Genomic DNA, 20,270 nt, shown 5'->3' on the forward strand with positions numbered 1-20,270 from the left:
ATGACTGAACGACCCAAGCGCCCCTGCTTTGGAGTTTTTGTTTTGTTTTGTTTTTAAATCACATGACTAGATATGTTGTATCTACAGTTAAGCCTTGAACCACGTGAGGGTGGGAGGTGCAAACCTATTACACTGCTTAGCACATGCTCTTTCTCTCTCAAAAAAAGAAAAAATTTATAAAAGAGAAAAGTTAAAAAAAATGTGTATAACTTTTGACTCCTTCCAAACTTAACTACTAACAGCCTACTGTAGGCCAGAACACTTACTAATAACAAATGTAAAGGTTAACAGATATTTTATGTGGTATTTGTATTATATACTGTATTCTTACCATAAAGTAAGCTAGACAAAAAAAAAAAAATGTTGAGAAAATCATTAGGAGAAGATCAGTTTGTTCTCTGTAGTTAAGTCTGTTTCTGGTTTGGCTCTCTTTTTTCCACCTTTCTTTTTTTTTTAAGAAACAAAAAGTCCCAGTGTGCCCAGCTTAAAATAACTTGGTCATGAGATCCTTACAATCCTGTTCCAGGCATGCTTCCTGAATCTGTTGACACCTAACTTCCTTAGAGTCGTTGCTTCAGATCTGCTCCCTGTTTAAGTGGCCTTCCTTGCCTTCTACCCTCAGTCACTTCCCATCTCCCTTGAAGTATCTTTTTAAAACACATACCTTGTTTTAATCTCTCTCTAGACTCTTACAGGACTAAATCTCCTTAGCTTAGTCTATAAACCCACTCACAATCAGTTTGTGTCCTGCTTCTCCACATAGAACCAGTATTCCTGATTTGTTCAACTTTGCCATGTTCCTTGGACATACCATAACTTTATGTATTTTTGTGGTTTTGCACTTTGTATCCTGCTTATTTGGGGCTATCCCTTTTAATCTGGATTTTCTAGATTAAGTCTTCAAATCTGATTCAGATACCACCTCTTCTGGAAAGACTTCCCTAGATAAATTACCTCTGTCCTCAACATTTCTCTTCTGTGTTCTTATAGCATTTACAAATCTGCATGCTGACTTAGTTGGCCAGTATATCTCTTCATCCATCCATCCAGCCAGCCAGCCAGCCAGCCATCTATCTCATCTGTATAATCTGTTTTCCCCAGTAGATCCTAATCTCCTTGATCAAAGTATTGTGTCTTCCAAATATAGTTTTTTGGTCTTCATAATTTCTCATAAGCATTATATATCCTATGTAGATTCTCAATGTATATTTTTGTTGATGATAATCTTACAAATAGTATTTCTCCAGTGGTACTCGAAGTAGTTGTTTTACATATAGAAATTAAGGGCCACAGACCCAGAAGAGAAACTAATTAGCCAGTTTAAGTACTATTCTATTTTTGTTGTTTTTTTTTTAGAACTCTCAACCTCCTTACCCAGCATCCCTATGGAGTTCTGCAGGAATGGTGGAACCTGGGAAAATGGAAGGTGCATTTGTCCAGACTTATGGAAAGGTTGGAGATGTACAATTGGTAAGTTATTTGAGATGGTACTAGGTACTAGGTACTGGTACAATGAGGTTTAGGTGACTTAGGTTAATAAGGACAGCAGGAAAGCTCCTTGAAGTTTCTGTTAATGACTTAGTAACAATGGGTTTAATAATGGTGGCTTTAAGATGTGATTGTTAGTTTAATAGTAAAAGTGGAGTGTTCTTTTTGGGCTACTTTCTTATATGTTCAATACCCCCAGTATATTTCCCAGCTATCAAGTTTCTCTGTAAACTGAAAGATGTTTTTCTTTCTGGTTCTAGTGTCTCCTTCAGGGCAATGGGTGGTATGGTTCCCTCCACTTTTTTCAGTTGGTGATACATTATATTTCCCCATTTCAAATATCATAATTCTATCATATTTAACTTTTCTGAAATCAAGGTACATCTTTCCATCCAAGTATACATTTAGATGAAGTTTTTGTGTTTTCATCTTTTTTCTGGATGAGATGTTATTAAATTAGTGGTTTGACTTCAGACTGTCCTCACTCAGAATCAATGTTCAAAGCCATTTCTTTTTTTATTATTTATTTATTTGCCATTTCTTTTTTTAATTGAAGTAGAGTTGTCACACAATGTTCCATTAGTTTCAGGTGTACAACAAGTCATTCAACAACTGCTCACCACAAGTGTAGTGAGCATCTGTCACCATACAACACTGTTACAGTTCCACTGACTCCATTCTGTGTGCTGGACCTTTCATTCCCATGACATATTTATTCTATAAGTGGAAGCGTGTATCTCCCACTCCCCTCACTCATTTCACCAATTCCCCCCACCCTCTTCCCTCTGGCAACCACCTATCTGTTCTCTGCATTTATGAAAATGTTTCTGTTTTTTGTTTATTCATTTGTTTTGTTTTTTATATTCCACATATAAGTGAAATAATATGGTATTTTCTTTTTCTGTCTGACTTATTTCACTTAGCATAATATCTTCTAAGTCTATCCATGTTGTTGCAAGTGGCAAGGTCTTATTTTTTTTTAATGGCTGGGTAATAATCATATATGTATACACACACAGATTATATCTATATCTATATATATACTTAATGGACACTTAGGTTGCTTTTATGTCTTGGATATTGTAAATAATGTTTCAAAGCTGCACCTTAATCTGCAATCTGCAGTATACTTCCCAATATTCTGTCACTTTATGCTGGATACTTAGGATCCAGAGCCTTAGAAATATCCTCCTATAATTTCCTATACTTCTACAAGCGAGTATTTCTCAAATGCTCCATGACTTTGGCCTTTTGCTTTGACCCACCTCCTCATGATGCCTTTTGGTACTATGGGTTCTTTACCTTTAGTTGTCAAGATTTCAACTAATCTGATTTCACTATCCTTTCTGATGTGTTAGTGATCACATCCCACCTCTACTAGGTTATATATACTAGAACCCATTATCTATCACACTAGTTTTTCTAATAGTATCAACTCAACCAGATTAAAAAAAATATAAAGTTCCAGTGAGTCAGTGATTCCTAAAGCCTTCTATTAGCCTTCAAATTATACCAAATGGGTTTTGAACTTTGATTTTTATCTAGTTTGAAATTTTAAAAAGAAAAGTATAATTTATGATGAAAAATTTATTTTCTTTTCATGATAGCTAATTTCTGTGAAAACAGTACCTATGGGATTTTTACTTTTGATAGAATTCCAGCGGGAAAATATGGATCTTCCCAACAAAGATGTGATAAGAACACTTCAAACGGTATGTGTTTTTCCAAACATCTTCTATTTAAGCATATGAATCGCTATGTGGGGTCATACCTATCATCCCTCCAACTAGTATTAAGTCCCTGGAGGAGGCATCAAAGAAGGTTTTGTGGAAGGGTTTGGCTCCCTTTCATTATGCCCATGTTCAAAGTTTAGGATGCAACTTCATATAATTCTAATTCCCCTAAAAACTGTAATATGGATCAGTTACAAATTCCTTTTAATTCTTCTTCCACTGGTTTATTTTCCCAGTTTCATTTATGTCCTAGAATTTGAGCATATTAATATCTGATCATTGAGTCATATAATTTGTCTGAATTTTAAACATTAACTATAGATTCGTACCATATCTACTTTCAGACTTCAACTTTCTTTTTTCTTTACTTTTTTTAAAAGATTTTATTTATTTATTTGACAGACAGAGATCACAAGTAGGCCGAGAGGCAGGCAGAGAGAGAGAGAGAGGAGGAAGCAGGTTCCCTGCTGAGCAGAGAGCCCGATGCGGGCGATCCCGGGACCCCGAGATCATGACCTGAGCCGAAGGCAGCGGCTTAACCCACTGAGCCACCCAGGCGCCCCTCAGACTTCAACTTTCTAAGTAGAGATGCTCAGTTAAGTTTGTCCACACTTGGTCATTCTTCATCCCCTTAGTCATTTTAGTTATCCATCTTGAAACATTCTCCAGGTTCATCATACCTTCCTTGAGGCATGACAACCTTGCTTGCATAGAGACATTCTAAGAATAAAGGAGCAAATAACATTTTTTTTTAATAACTTTTTATTTATTTATTTTTTTAAGATTTTATTTATTTTTTATTTGACAGACAGAGATCACAAGTAGGCAGAGAGGCAGGCAGAGAGAGAGGAGGAAGCAGGCTCCCTGCTGAGCAGAGAGCCCGATGCGGGCCTCGATCCCAGGACCCTGAGATCATGACCTGAGCCAAAGGCAGCGGCTTAACCCACTGAGCCACCCAGGCGCCCGCAAATAATATTTTTAAACTTCAAATATGCTCCCTGATGATATACAGGATTTTGATGACTTATTTCAATGCTGGACTGGGTAATACTTTCTGAGAGTAGTCCTTAAAAAGCACAGATTCCTTTCCTGACAGCTTAGAGCCCATTATGCTGTATGATTCTTCCCTTAATGTTTTATCTGAACTTTGTTTGCATTGACCTTCATTTGACCAGTCCTCATACTTCTCATATCTCCCTGCAAGATACCATGATTTCCTGGAGAACAGGATATCTCAGTAATACTGCTAATTCTAGATTAGCAGTGAAAACGTTTGATAGACCTTCTGTCAGTAATAACCCAGGAGAGAATTTCACTTTTTATTTTTGTGTTTGTTATGCTCTCTTTGAAACACTTCCTTACAGGTATTGGTCTTTCCAATTGTGTTTCTTTATCTTATTTATTCTAAGAGATTATGTACACTAGTATTTCATTTGCAAAAATCAAATTTCCTTGGCCCATATATAATAACAGGCCTACTCCAATATTCACGATCCTGTTCTTTACATAGGTCCTTCTAGCCTCTTGATTAAAAGCTCAGAAGGTAAAAGGCAGCAGGGATTCATATTATTGGTACTACTTCTTATACTGTATGGTATGTCTATGGATACCTGTTGTCTTAATTTTTCATGTTTTCTATATCTTAACTATTTCATTATAATTTATAAGAGATACAGCTACAAAAAATAACTGTGTGCTACCAAATCAGGAATAGTTAAAAAAATCAGTAATATATTCATTAAGAGGCATCACACTTGTTTGACACATATTATGTTTTTGGCTCTTAAGCATTAGTCACAGGAGGATACTGAGGTAGGTTGGCTCAGTGATAATTACAGGATATAAACTCAATGATTCAAAAAGTTTTTATTGAGAGTCAACCAGATATCAGATAAGTGCTACAATAAAATAGAACACTTTGCCTTTCAGGTGTTATTCAGATTTGGATAAAGAAGGATCAATATATAATTTAATATCTAGTAGCAATTTTTCATATTATTTTTGATCTTTCAGCCCTCATCACATCTAGTTCAAAGACTTATGCCCCTAGTTGTTGGAAGGCACATCTTCCTTGCAGACTTCAAAGGTCGGAAACAGTTGAATGGTCTTTTGAATTTCAGATTAAAAATCAAGACAAGGGACATCTGCCTAAAACTTTCCTGTAAGGACTGCTTGATTCACTTTCCCATTGCTATATATTAAACAATCCCAAGTTTTGTGACTTCAATGAATAATTATTTAGATTTTTCATAGTTCTGTGGGTTGATGGACTGCTGGAATGTCCAAGACATTCTCACTCACTTGGCACTTTGGTGCTGGCTGGACTGACTCTGTTCTCTTCCGTATAGCTTCTCATCCTCCCATAGATCAGAGCTGCCTCCTCCTACAATACTCTTGAGACAGTGTTCCAATAGGGCAAAGGCTGAAACTTCAAGTCTTCTTGAGGCCCAAGTTCTGGAACTCTCAAAGAACATTCTGTTGGTCAGGGCAAATTTATGTCCAGTCTAGATCCAGAAAATGGAGGAACAGACTCCACTCCTTGGTGGGAGGAGCAGCACAATCCCACCAATAAAGGGATGTGTACAGGAGCTAGTAGCCATCTTTGCAAATGCTGTCTTTTTTTTTTTCTTCTTTTTACCAAAGAGGGCAATCCGAGAGCAACCCGGCTGTGCAATATTACTATGTATGGAGAGATAAAATTAGAAAATGTGACAATAGGAAATTGCAATCAAACTCTGAAAGCCCTGGAAAATCAGGTATGCCATATGGCCCATGTGCTTGGCAGTTGGAAAAGTTCTGATTCTGTGTGAAGTCTCTGTTCTTTGGATACCTAATGGTCAAATCAATGCTTTTAAAACTCTCAAATTAGAAATAACAAAAGTTTTTGTTGTTGTTGTTGTTGTTTTGGAAGTTGACATCTGTTTGTGAAAAAGGACCTTTGGACCTGTTGGTTCAGCACATTTTAGCAAATGATAATCTATAACACATTTTAAATGGCCTCATCTTTTTAGAGCAGTGAAGTCATGACTGAAAATCGATCACTGACATTTGATACCATAAGGAAGATATTTTGTTGGTTAGCTGAATCACAATAAAGAGAAAAAAAACAAACACCATCAAAGACCTTTTGAGACAGGGAAACCTAAAACCTAATACTGGTCTCAGGGATGTATCCATGAGCCAGTGAAGTGGGAAATATATATGACTAGATATTTTTTCATGCAGATTAAATTATTTTGACCCAGTGTATACCCAAATGCAAATGCATGGAATTACTAAAATCTGAGGGGAAGAAAAGGAAACTTAAAGTAGTCCTTTGAAGTGCAGGGCATGTTAAACATATTACCTCATTTAGTCCTTATGGAACCTCAGTTATTCTCATAGATAATTAGAGTGATTATACTAATAACTGAGCCACATACTGTGTATTGAATACTGTGCTAACATTTTACCTATGTTATATTTAATTCTTATAACTATATAGATAGATATTAATGTACCTATTTTATAGATGAGGAAACTATCTCTGAGACATGCAGTGAACCACAGCCAAAGAGTGATGGAGTTACTTTTTATTTTAAAGCCCTCACTGTATCACTCTGGCTCCCCAGTTGTAGATGGGCAGGGTTAGCGGTAGAGCGGGGGTTGGGAGTGGAGTGTGGAGATGGTTGCCAACTGCCTGGTTTGTGCCAACTACACAGACTAGGGGAAAGACGTCATGTTCTGGAATCTGATTAGCCATTTTTTTGCTGTCAGCTCTGACACTTCTAAGCTGTGTGAACTCCTTTACTTCTCCACACCTTTAACGAAGGATGAGGATGCCCCACTAACAGTATTGTTTGGTATTAAATGGGAGAGCTCTTCTAAAACATCCAGCAAAGTGCCTAGTGCAGAGCAGGGACCTAGCTATTGAATGAGAGCTTTTGTTATTTCTGTCTGTTGTTTGAACATTGTTTTCAACCCTCCCCTAAGTGTGAATGGCCTGTGACCTTGGTTTGATTTTTGAAATAATTTTTGAAATAATGCTGCCATCTAGTGAAAAACTAAGCCACATGCACACACGTTAACCCCTGGCTCTCCTAAAGATGTTTTAGCCTCACAACACCAGAGCTAGGGGGCCAGTTGGTATCCGGAGATATGGTCAAGGTCAGTGTTTCCCAATCTGTGCTGAAAAGCTAGTTTTAAAAATTTCCAACCCCTTGCAGACTGATAATTTTAAAAAATGTAATAATAATGAATTCCTAGGAAAATAGGATGAGAAAAGGATATATAAAATACAAATCATTTTTTCCTCTTTATAAAAAAGTTTTGAATTATTTATTTATTTTGATGTGTAGTTGACCCACAGTGTAACATTAGTTTCAGGTGTGCAACACAGTGATTAGAACAAGTCCATGTGTTATGCTATTGTCATGCAATTGTAGCTACCATCCAAATATAAGTCCCTGAAAAAAACCATTAGATTCAACAACATACAATTGTTGTGTAAGTTTCTGACCAGTTACAGTCAGTTTCTGAGCTTATCTCCCTGTGAAACTTGTAACAAACAAACAAACAAACCCTGTTTTGAAACCTGTGACAAACAGTTACTGTTTGTCACAGGGTTCATGGATCCCACCTTGAGTGGCATTGGTCTACCCAAGACAGTCTTAGTTAATGAATCTTGGCAGATAGTAAAGGCTGGAAAAGCCACCAGCCTGCATGAACTTTGTCTTTTGCCCAAGGAGAGAAGCAAACATGAAAAACTGAGTAGATGCAGGAGACTGAGGGTGAGCTAAATTCCAGTTTATTCACCTGCAATTGCTTGCAAAGTGCTTAGACATAGTCCTATAAACGTAGGTTGTTTTTTTTTTAAACAGATAAACAGTATCTCAACACAGTCTCTGAATATTTCTAATGAAGCGCGGATCTTAACATCTGATGTCAATCGAATAACTCCTGAGGGTATCATTTCTGCCACTAAAGTGGTCGGGGAGATCTTCAACCCAGGGAGAAAGGCTACACTTGAGGTAAAACTCACAAGGTGGGGGCGCCTGGGTGGCTCAGTAGGTTAAGCCTCTGCCTTCGGCTCAGGTCATGATCCCAGGGTGCTGGGAAGGAGCCCCACAGCAGGCTCTCTGCTCAGCGGGGAGACTGCTTCCTCCCTCTCTCTGCCTACCTCTCTGCCTACTTGTGATCTCTCTCTCTCTGTCCAATAAATAGAATAAAAAATCTTAAAAAAAAAAAAAAAACTCAAAAGGTGTTTGAAAAGAGGGAGGGGAAGGAAAACAAAAAAACAAAACCAGACACAGAAAGAAAGACAAAACAAGAAATCGCTTTACTTAGCTCAATAGTAAGTATAATAGTTATACTAAGTATTATGGGCTGTTTCTGCAGTCAGAGCCCTGCAGGCTTATTTTGTTTCTGCTTCTCTGTATCTAAGCATCTGTGGGGTCGAGGTTCTGTGAAAGACCTTGCCGGGAGGCCAAATTCAGAAACATAAGCTTCCCGATAGACTGAATTTAAAATTTCCCCATGCCTTATCTTTATTCTCTCTGCCTTCTGAAACTAAACCTTCAAGTTTGAAAAATACTTGCCTCTCAATGACCATACTAATGGTGCCTCTTGATACCGTAGTAGTGCATGATAATAATGGTGAGGAGGATATATGAACTATATCTTGTATGATGATCGTTTGCTGCCTTCTTCCTGGCAGGCAAAAGAAATTGCGGTAACCACAGTGAGTCAACTTCTAGATGCCGGAGAAGGTGTTTTTCAGGAAGCTGCTGCAGCTGGTACTAATGATACCAACACCTTTGAAATGTAAGCACAATTCCTGTTGGGAAAGAAAACCTTTCAAAGTGCTATCTAGTTTCCTAGGTTAAAACACGAGGAATGGTGTCTTTAGTTCTCTCCTGGCTGTGCTAACTGGCTGAGTCCTCTGGAAGGCAGACTGAAGCCTCGACTTTCCACCTGATCTTCATTGACTAGACAGTGTTTTATGTTAACTCCTGGCTCCTGCGGTGACCATGATCTGGGAGATAGAGACCAGCTGGGATGATTTAGATGAGAACTTACTTTCCTAGCCTTCATTTGGCATGGCCAAGGGTCAGCCTGCATGCACAAAAGGAGCGCAATGTACAGAGCTAAAAATAATAGAATAACTTTGCAGAACATGTTGCCTGCTCCCTACACACAACTCAGCTAACCCCAAGATCCTGGTGTGTCTGGGTAAAAGCTTGCTTTAGCTTTCCCAAGGCTACATTGAAGAAAAAAAAAATCCAACTCTACCTGCTTTCTCTCTTTTTGATTCTTATGTTTCTGCATACTTTTGGTTGTATATTTATAATAAAACGTATGTACCTTATTATAGAGGTCCCTTACTAGGACTCTTTGTGTTTTTATTTTATATATAGTTTTCTTGATTTTTTTTAAAAAAATTAAGTAAATCTGTATGCTCATTATAGAAAAATTAGAAAATATATAGATGAGAAAAATTTTAAAAAATTGTCCCACCTTTTAAAAAAATTATTTATTTTTAAAATTTCTTTTCAGTGTTCCAGAATTCACTGTTTATGCACCACACCCAGTACTCCATGCAATATGTGCCCTCCTTAATACCCACCACCAGACTCACCCAACCTCTTACCCCCCTGCCCTCTAAAACCCTCAGTTTGTTTCTCAGAGTCCACAGTCTCTCATGGTTCATCTCCCCGTCCAATTTCCCCCAATTCACTTCTCTCCTTCTCCCCATGTCCTCCGTGTTATTCCTTGTGCTCCAAAAGTAAGTGAAACCATATGATAATTGACTCTCTGCTTGACTTATTTCACTCAGCATAATCTCTTCCGGTCCCATCCATCTGGATACAAAAGTTGGGTATTCGTTCTTTCTGATGGAGGCATAATATTGCATTGTATGTATGGACCGTATCTTTATCCATTCATCTGCTGAAGGGCATCTTAGTTCTTTCCACAGTTTGGCGACTGTGGCCATTGCTGCTATGAACATTGGGGTACAGATGGCCCTTCTGTTCACTATATCTGTATCTTTGGGGTAAATACCCACTAGTGCAATCGCAGGATCATAGGGAAGAGCTCTTTTTAATTTCTAGTTGGTGCAGCCACTTTGGAAAACAGTGAGGAGATTCCTTAAGAAATTAAAAATAGAGCTTCTCTATGTTCCATCTTTATTAACCTATTGATATATATTCTTCCAGATTTTTTTCTCTGTGTGTGTTTGTGTCACATTACATACTCTACTGATTTATAGCTAGTTTTTGTCACTTAGTAATAACTTAAGAAAATCTTTTCAATATAAATATCTATAGATATACATCATAAATTTTAGATACTGAGTGAGCTTCTATCTAAGCAATTGCTGTTGAAGGACATTTAGATTGCTTCAAGACTTTTCATATTTTGAGCATAATCTCTGTTTGGCCCATTATTATTATTTTTTTTAGGAGAAATTCCTAGAAGTAGTTCTCAGTTTTCTAACTTTTACAGTGTTGAGTCCTCAAAGTTTTTGAAAAAGTACAAAGGCATGAAATGGACAAGGACATTCAAAAAATTATAATTCTGAGAGATGGCTGTAGAGGTTGAAATTTATTTCAACAGTTTAACTGGTATTTTATGGCTTCAAATTTCAATAGGAGTCTGGGCCCTTCTCACTGGGAGTGTGGAGACTCCTATTTTTCTTGTAGTTGGAGAGGGAGGTGGCCATGGGATTCAGAGTCTCTGTTCAGTGAACATGGTCCTTGAGAGTGGAGTGGGCTCCCTTCAACCTGGAGGCTCTGTGTTTGCAGTTTTGCAACTAGGAGATTGGGCTGAGAAAATCGCATATCATGATACAGAGGAAAATACTGTCCTGATAATAAGCAATTACAGATTTTACTGGCTTAAGGAACATGGAGAAAAACTTGATTCTGTGTGATTGATCCAAATGGCTTCAAAGGAGGTGGTTAGAGAGTGAATAGAAGTTATATTATATTTTATCTTATTTAATAAAAATTTTCAATTTGGGACACACTGAAATATGAAATGTTACAACTGCACTCATAGTAATTTCTCCCACTCTGGATTTCTAGTCTGCTTACTTCTCTAATCCTGTCCTGTCAGTTGACTCTCCCAGGTGATCTTAAGCAAGCCCTCCTGGACTTGGAGCCTCATTCACTTAGATAAGGCTGTCCCCTCAGACTCGAGCCCTCAGATCAGGTCACCAAGCCCTTAGTACACCTCTGGAACTGTCCTCAGAGGTCATGCTAGCTGCCCGCAGAGGTCATGCTATCACTCTGGTCTCCCTGGAGAAGAAAATTAATTGCTGCCCTGGGGAAATCTTCCTTCCCCAACTCTGTCTCCTGAACCTGGGCCTACCTGCAGGCAGTCTCCTGACAGACCCTGGGCCTTTGTTGTCTATCTCACTTTGGCTTCTCCCTTCTTTCCTTCACAATTTCCTGTTTCCATCCTTAAGCTATTAGACGCCCCTTCTCCACTCATGGTGAGAAGTGGACAGTGTGAGAGTAAGACAGGATGGTGATAGGGAGGAAAAAACCTGCCCAGCTCCAGCTGACTCAAGTCATAGTGAAATTCTCGGGCATCCATTCATCCATTCTCTTGGTCTGAGCTGGGAGGAGCCCTGGGCAAGGTCTCTGCTGTTAAGGGCATTCTACTACCGTCAGTGAATCCAAGACTTCCTTTCACCATTTTGACTACTTGTAGTGAAGACTGAGCTATCACCCTGTAACTTTGCTGTCAAACTCGGGGCTCATAATTGTCTGTCTTTACCTATCCTTGGGAATGCAAAACTGCGCTCCCTAATACTGACCATCTTGTACCATCTTGTGTATTTGTGTTTCATATTTCTATTTGTATTTTTGTTCCAGCCAGCCACCTTTGGTTAAAAGGTGCCTGGTTAAATTATCTTGACAAGAGATCGATTGCAAAGAGCCTTATGGAATCTCATGGGAACCTAAAAACAGTACCATAACAGGCTTTTATGGATTCTGGAGTAGGGAGATGGCAGGACATCCAAGGCAGCTTTGAAGATCACTGGAGAGGAGTTTGTGGGCCTTCCATCCAGGATAATATTGTGGTTGTGGCCACAGCCTTTGGAGTCAGACAGTCTTGGGGTCAAATCTTAGCATTGTTATTTAGTAGGTACATGATTTTGGCTAAATTCATTTCTCTTGGAAGAGCCTCAGATTCTTCAGTATAATAATATAGGAGTAACTTTGAGACTTACTTCAGTAGGATTCTTGTGAGGCTCAACTGAGTTATATGTTATATATGTTATATGTAAATCACTAGTAGGATACCTGACTTTCATATAGTTAGTCTTGAAAAGAGAAGGTTAGCAGTTGGTCTTTATAATTAATATGACTCAATAAACATGTATGTTTCATCTTTACTTCTATTTTGTTCTCTCATAAATTAACCCTGTTTATGACATTAGGGAGATATAATTAAAAACAAAATCTTTTCTCAGCCCAGATATGCTCTCCACAAAGATAGTGGAGAAAGAAAACACTTTTTATTGCATAAGCACTAAACCAGAATATGATATGTATCACAGGCAAACAATAAGAGATTGCAGAGAGAAATCTCACCTCTTTATATAGCCAAGCAGATATAATCTATTACTTATGTGTTTTTTAGGTAATCAATAACTAGTCCTCAGTTAAGAGAACTTGACAACACTGTCACACATAGTTCATCTTAAATTAACCCAGTACTTGGGGTGACCATCTGTGTTAGCTAACTAACTTTATCCAGAGGAAGAACAAACTTCTCATATCTTTATGACAAGAGGTAGCCTTGCAACTTAGAGCAGGGTACCCACCCACTAACATCAGGCTCCTAGCCCCACAGGAACTGGGAAATAGAGAAACTAACTCCCTTGATGTTCACATTTTAAAGGGATGGCTTCCATGTCCTTGAGAGAGACATTCCTAGATCATAAAGTGGAAAATTTTTTTTAAGGCAGGAAAGCAAGTTTATTCAATGAAGTATTTACTGAGCCCTTAATGTGCCAGGCACTACTTTATGTGCTGGGAATACATTCTGTTGATTAAAGACATACGAGAATCCTTGTCTTCATTGTATTTACACTCCAGAGAAAGGATAAGAGATAATAAACATAATAAGTAAATTACGGAGGAAGTTAGAAGGTGATAAGCACCATGAAAAAATTTGAAAGAATTTACTTACATATTTTTTTCTTTTTAAAAATATTATTTATTTGACAGAGAGAGAGAAAGAGAGAGAGCACACAAGCAAGGGGAGCAGCAGGCCGAGGGAGAGGGAGAAGCAGAGAGCCCCTCTCCCCACTGAGAGAGCCTCCCCACACTGAGAAGAGAGCCCAATGAAGGACCCAAACCCAGAACCCTGGGATCATGACCTGAGCAGAAGGCAGACATTTAACCTACTGAGCCACACAGGCATCCCATCTTTTATTCTCAACAGGAAAAATTAAGCATCTTATTTTAAACTTGTGTTTGTTCTTAAAATGACAGAATGACCTCTCTGGTCCCCTCTACACCATGACTTTCCTGATATAACTATGGCACTAACTTGAAAATTCCTGAATGAAAAGAATCTGATTGCTTCTTCCAAGAATTTTTGCTGGTCAATGGCCAACCTCTGCATTGGGTACTCTGAAGCAGGCACTCATCTCTAATTGAATCAGTTATGGCAAGGGCAGGGAAGAATCATATGGAAGGAAAAAATGGCCTTGAAAGTGGCTGTGGCTAGAGCAGCCCTATAAAAGTGGTTGTGAACCCTGCAGTCACTCCCAAATATCTAGTATGCCCTTCCCTTTAGCCTTCCAATGCCTGAGGGAGTGCCTCTTGGTATCTCCAGTGTTTCATAGAGTATGACCTCTGAGTTGGTGCTCAGCAGATATTGTTTGGTTGACAAACATATGAAATACAAAAGCCATAAAAATCAAAAGCTTCTGCACAGCAAAGGAAATAGTCAAGAAAACAAAGAGGCAACCCACAGAATGGGAGAAGATATTTGCAAATGACAGTACAGACAAAAGGTTGATATTCAGGATCTATAAAGAACTCCTCAAACTCAGCACACACAAAACAGATAATCATATCAAAAAATGGGCAGGAGATATGAACAGACACTTCTCCAATGAAGATATACAAATGGCTATCAGACATATGAAAAAATGTTCATCATCACTAGCCATCAGGGATATTCAAATTAAAACCACATTGAGATATCACCTTACACCAGTTAGAATGGCCAAAATTAGCAAGACAGGAAACAACATGTGTTGGAGGGGATGTGGAGAAAGGGGAACCCTTTTACACTTTTGGTGGGAATGCAAGTTGGTACAGCCTCTTTGGAAAACAGTGTGGAGATTCCTCAAGAAATTAAAAATAGGGGCGCCTGGGTGGCTCAGTGGGTTAAGCTGCTGCCTTCGGCTCAGGTCTTGATCTCAGGGTCCTGGGATCGAGGCCCGCATCAGGCTCTCTGCTCAGCAGGGAGCCTGCTTCCTCCTCTCTCTCTCTGCCTGCCTCTCTGCCTGCTTGTGATCTCTCTGTCAAATAAATAAATAAAATCTTAAAAAAAAAAAAAAAGAAAGAAATTAAAAATAGAACTTCCCTATGACCCTGCAGTTGCACTACTGGGTATTTACCCCAAAGAGACGGATGTAGTGAAAAGAAGGGCCATCTGTACCCCAATGTTTATAGCAGCAATGGCCTGAGTCACCAAATTGTGGAAAGAACCAAAATGCCCTTCAACGGATGAATGGATAGGGAAGATGTGGTCCACATACACTATGGAGTATTATGCCTCCATCAGAAAGGATGAATACCCAACTTTTGTAGCAACATGGATAGGACTGGAAGAGATTATGCTGGGTGAAATAAGTCAAGCAGAGAGAGTCAATTATCATATGGTTTCACTTATTTGTGGAGCATAACAAATAGCATGGAGGACATGGGGAGTTAGGAGAAGGGAGTTGAGGGAAATTGGAAGGGGAACCATGAGAGACTATGGACTCTGAAAAACAATCTGAGGGGTTTGAAGTGGTGGGGGCGTGGGAGGTTGGGGGAACCAGGTGGTGGGTATTAGAGAGGGCACGGATTGCATGGAGCAATGAATACTGTTATGCTGAAAACAAAACAAAACAAAATGTATGAAATATGTTCTTAGAAATATGTTCTTAGAAATATGTTCTTATGTTCTGTTAGGTATTCTTTCTGTTGAAAGCAGCTCTGGAATATGATTGTTATTCATTAAGTGGGAAATATATACTGTGAATTGCTAAAAATTCAGAAAATGGTGTTATGAAAGGAAAACATTCAAAACAGACAAGTGAACTCAAATGGTTTCTATATAAATGATTATCATATTCTCTTTATAAAAGCAACCTTCAATTATTTTAAAATTTGTTTATTATGTCAGTTGGGAAAAGTGAAAAATACTTTAGTGGCCAAAATAAAGACTTAGAATATGGAGCAACTACATTTTAATGAAATCTCCTTACATCTGGGAAAACTTGATTGAATCAGTTATCTTAGCTATAGAGATTTTGTTTGATCAGGTACAGAAATAATGCAAATACTTTTTGTAGGAAACAAGGAAAAGGAAAGGTCTTATGACTTTTCTTTGTAGAACACCAACCTGACAGGCTCTCCCGCTCCATCCCACCTTCCAACCAATCTGTCTTCAAAGTTATCCAAAGTAGAAAAGAACATTGTGGAAACTTGCAATGTAGAGATAATAACCGAGGTAGTGAGCTCAGAGCTCTATTCTTGCATGGTTCCAAATAAATTGTTGCCTCTTGAACCAACAACTAATAGGAAATTGTTTAGATACCAAGGGGTTTGGGTGAGAGGAGGGAGTTGAATAAGGGGCATAACGAGAAACAAGAAGCACATGTCTGGCCAATGACCGATAGCAACATCATCCTTTGTGTGAAAGAGAAGCACAATAGATACTATTTCTGTGGGGAAACTTGTCATTCTTGAGTTCCAGCTTTCTGGCATCTATATATGCAGTATCCTTCAGTCCATCAGAACTTTAGAAAAAAACGTATATACAACAAAGTAAGACTCTGGTGAAGAACATAAATTATTTTAAGTGGATCGTATCAATGTTGTGAGTTCTGTGGTTATGCCTTTCTACTGGAATGAGGGAGAGAACACAAACCTTTTTATGACAAATCTCTAGAACGTTATGTTGTTATATTTTATCTTATACAGGCTTGTTGAGCAAATGGAAATTTATTCCACGTCTTTGGGTAACAGGGCAGTGGTGGAGCCCAATGTGGCAGTACAGTCTGTAGATTTGTCTTCAGAAAGCACTGGGCATTCCACAAGTGTTCGCTTCTCTGTGAAGAAAGGTGAGTTGTTTGTCTCATGTACTTATCGTAGCAGACAACATTCTGCTATCAACCATGAATAATGCTCTAAAAAAATGTAGACTTTTAAAACTCTACTTTTTTCCTCGGACAGGATCTAGTGATTCTCTCATTCCTGGTTCCACAGTTGTGGAGAGAGATGTGGAAGCCCTTAATCCAAATGGGGAGACTGAACTTCAAATCCTGCTCAATACCTCATCAAGTAGGTCTCAGACTTTGTTACATTAAAAAGTACACTCCAATTGGGGGCACCTGGGTGGCTGAGTCGGTAAGCATCTAACTTCCAGCTCATGTCATGACCTCAGCTGGGATTGAGCTCCCCATGTGCATCTCCCCACTCAGCAGGGAGCCTGCTTCTTCCTCTGCCCCTCCCCCCACTCATGCCCACTGCACGCTCTCTCTCTGAAATAAATAAAATCTTAAAATTATGGTAATCTCAACTCTACTATTCTAGACGATAGGGATGAATTTCTTCTTCTTCCCCCCTCCCCTTCCAAAAACCTTTGGAGCAGAATTGAAATGTCTGGTCATGGGCACAAGTCTGTTTTCTAAGAAAAATCTAGCTAATACAAGCCAGTTTTACACTTAAAAATACATTTAAAAATTTCAGTCATAAACTTTGCTCATGTTTTCTCTTGACATGGCACTTGCAGGCTCAGATTCATCCTGTGGACCTGCCTTGGGATACTTTATATAATTGGCACAGTCATCATCTTATAGCAATAGATATTAGTTATCTCCACTAATATGGTGCTCACTGTGGGCTCCCTGTATCTTTCATATTAGCCCTTTAGAAAATTTTGTGTCTAACTTGAAATGTTTGTAATTTTCGAAGTCTAAAATAATGATTATTCTGACAATAATAATAAAGAAAGCAAGTGCACACATTTACTTTTATTCTCTCCCAAATACAAAAAAAATCCAATGTATGGTGCTGGGTGGCCAGTTGGTTAAGCATCCGACTCTTGATTTCAGCTCAGGTCACAATCTCAGTGTTGTGAAATCAAGTCCTGAGTCTGGCTCTGTGCTTAGTAAGGAGTCTGCTTGAGATTCTCTCTCTCCCTTTGCCCCTCCTCCTCTAAAAAGAATAAAAGTTAAAAAGCACTCCAATTAGAAAGTGCATATTTTAGAATTCATAATAGCTCTGATAAAGAATAAGGGGTATTATTCATGGATCTGGCATGCTGTGAAATTTTGCTCCCATTTGCTTTGGCTACATGCTTTGTGAAGGTAGAGACCAAATCTAAGTTTTGGTGTTTTTTGTTTTGTTTTGTTTTTTGTTTTTTTTTTTTTTTTACTATTTCATGCATATAGAAAAGTATAGATGTATGTAGTACCTGTGTACCCACAGGTAGAGCAAGGTAAACAGATGTCAAATTTTGCTGTTTGCATCAGACCCCTTAAAAAAAAAAGAGGATATTACAGGTCCATGTCCTAATTTTTTCTCATCTCTCCCTCCCAGAACTTATATTTTTCTTAAGTTGGTATGTCTCATTTTTATGATTGCCTTTAGACTTTTGCTACATATTTTTATATCCATACATAAAATATTCTATTTTGTGGATTTTAAATATTTACCTAAGTGGTATCATGGTGTATGGAACTTGTTTTTTTTTAAACTACACATCACTTTTGGGAGATTTATTCATACTTATAAGCTTATTAAGTTTTGTCTATCTGATAAACATGTTACAAGTATTGTTTCTTGTTTGTTTGTTACTTTGTCTATCTGATAAATATGTTACAAATATTGTTATATTCCTTTGGCAGCTTGGAAATTCAATGATATGTTAGATTTTTTTCTTCCTTTATTTGTACACCTTTTCATGTATTTATTAGACACTCTGATTTTCTACTCTGCAACTTGCCTATTTGAACACTATGATCATTTCTTATTGAATTATTTGTCTTTCTTTTATTGGTCATTGGAAGTTCTTGTATTCTGGATACTAATTCTTTATTGGTTATAAAGTTGCAAATATCTTTCCTCCAGTCTGTAGCTTTCTTTTGCTTGGCTTTTTATATCTTTTGTCACACCCAAGTTTTAATTTATAGGGCAGTCCACTGTATCAGTATTTTCCTCTATAATTGGTAATTTTTTTTAAAAAAGATTTTATTTATTTGACACAGAGAGAGAGAGAGAGAGAGAGAGGCCACAAGTAGACAGAGAGTCAGGCAGAGAGAGAGGGGGAAGCAGGCTCCTTGCTGAGCAGAGAACCTGATGTGGGGCTCAATCCCAGTATCCCGAGATCATGACTTGAGCGGAAGGCAGAGGCTTAACCCACTGAGCCACCCAGGCGCCCCTATAATTGGTACTTTATAAGAGAAACCCTTCCCTATGTTTAAGTCACAAGGATAGTCTTCCATATTTTCTTCTGCATGGTTTTAGTGTTTGTGTATGCATTTAGGTCTTCAGTGAACCTAGAGTTGATATGTTTAGTGAAAGATAGGGATCTAACTTCTTATTCCTTATAAGTTATTAATCTTTTCAAATGGGCTAAAACACACTGTTAAGAGATAGAGACTCAGATTAGACTAAAAGGGACTTAAAAAAATTTATTTATTTGACAGAGAGAGAGCACAAGCAGGAGAAGTGAGCGAGGGAGAGGCAGGCTCCCCACTGAGCAGGGAGCCTAATGTAGAACTTGATCTCAGGACACTGGTATAATGACCTGAGCCAAAGGTAGATGCTTAATCCACTGAGCCATTCAGACACCTCTGCAAGGGACATATTTTATACAATTTTTAGAAACTAAAGCTCCAAATTATCTGTATTTTAATTCTTTTTCTCCTAGAAAGACATCATTTGACATATATTATCAAAAGTTGTTAGAAATATAGGGGCACACTGACAAACCATTCTTCTAAGTAAAGATTTTAGTGCAACTATCCCAGAAATTAAAGAGCAAGTAGACAGAAAAATTAATGAGCTTGACCTTTATATACACTTAAGTGTGTGTCTAATTTTGTTTTTAGGCCAAAAAGATAATAATAAAAATTCTTTCACATAGCCATCAGGGCCTTCAAAAATTGACCATCTATTCATTAGTCACTACATGGTCATTTGCTATTGACCATGTACAAAAGCTTATGCATTTTGTAAAATAGAAGTTACATAAGACATAGTTCCTGACCACAATGCAATAAAACTAGAAAGTATCACGAAAGAATACCCCAAGTTTTATCCCAGTTAGAAATTAAGAATAAATGTTGTTAGAAAGGAAACTAAAGTGTACATTACAAAGTACTTGGAAATTAATGGCAATGGGATTATCACATATCAACACCTATGGGATGTGGACAAAGAATTCTTCAAATTCTTCCCTATGTTAAAGTCATAATGATAGCCTCCTGTATTTTCTTTTGCATGTTTGTAGTGTTTAAAGTAAATTATTTAAAGTAGATTATTTAAAAAATATATGTGCTTTAATACATTTATTACAAAATAAATGAAATTGTTAAAAAATGAACTGAGCAACTAAAGAATAATAAAAATAAAGTGAATGTAAAGAAGCTGGAAAGAAATAATTAATAAATGTGATGGAGAAACTTAATAAAAATAGAGATTAACGAATGCTAGGCTTGATCAACAAAAACCCCCATCATTTCAATGAAAAGACTAATAAAATAGTCAAGATTCTAACAAATTTGATTACAAAAAAGGAAAGAGAGAGTGAAAGAATATAAAT

The 20,270-nt window shown here is 37.8% G+C and overlaps 1 protein-coding gene across 1 annotated transcript in view; it reads left to right on the plus strand.

Moving 5' to 3' along the window:
- The window catches only part of ADGRG7 (adhesion G protein-coupled receptor G7), a gene marked incomplete at its 5' end in the record, with an annotated part of 75,712 nt that overhangs the window by 21,405 nt on the left and 34,037 nt on the right, over nt 1–20,270 (plus strand). Inside the window, 7 exons of the mRNA XM_082695848.1 lie at nt 1,357–1,470; nt 3,096–3,200; nt 5,865–5,977; nt 8,081–8,230; nt 8,917–9,023; nt 16,424–16,563; nt 16,676–16,783. Of these exons, the coding sequence (XP_082551974.1) occupies nt 1,357–1,470; nt 3,096–3,200; nt 5,865–5,977; nt 8,081–8,230; nt 8,917–9,023; nt 16,424–16,563; nt 16,676–16,783 (837 nt within the window). The remainder of the gene's footprint in view (nt 1–1,356; nt 1,471–3,095; nt 3,201–5,864; nt 5,978–8,080; nt 8,231–8,916; nt 9,024–16,423; nt 16,564–16,675; nt 16,784–20,270) is intronic.

The sequence above is a fragment of the Mustela nivalis genome (genome assembly GCF_964662115.1).
Source record: "Mustela nivalis genome assembly, chromosome: 1".
Taxonomy (NCBI): Eukaryota; Metazoa; Chordata; class Mammalia; order Carnivora; family Mustelidae; genus Mustela; species Mustela nivalis.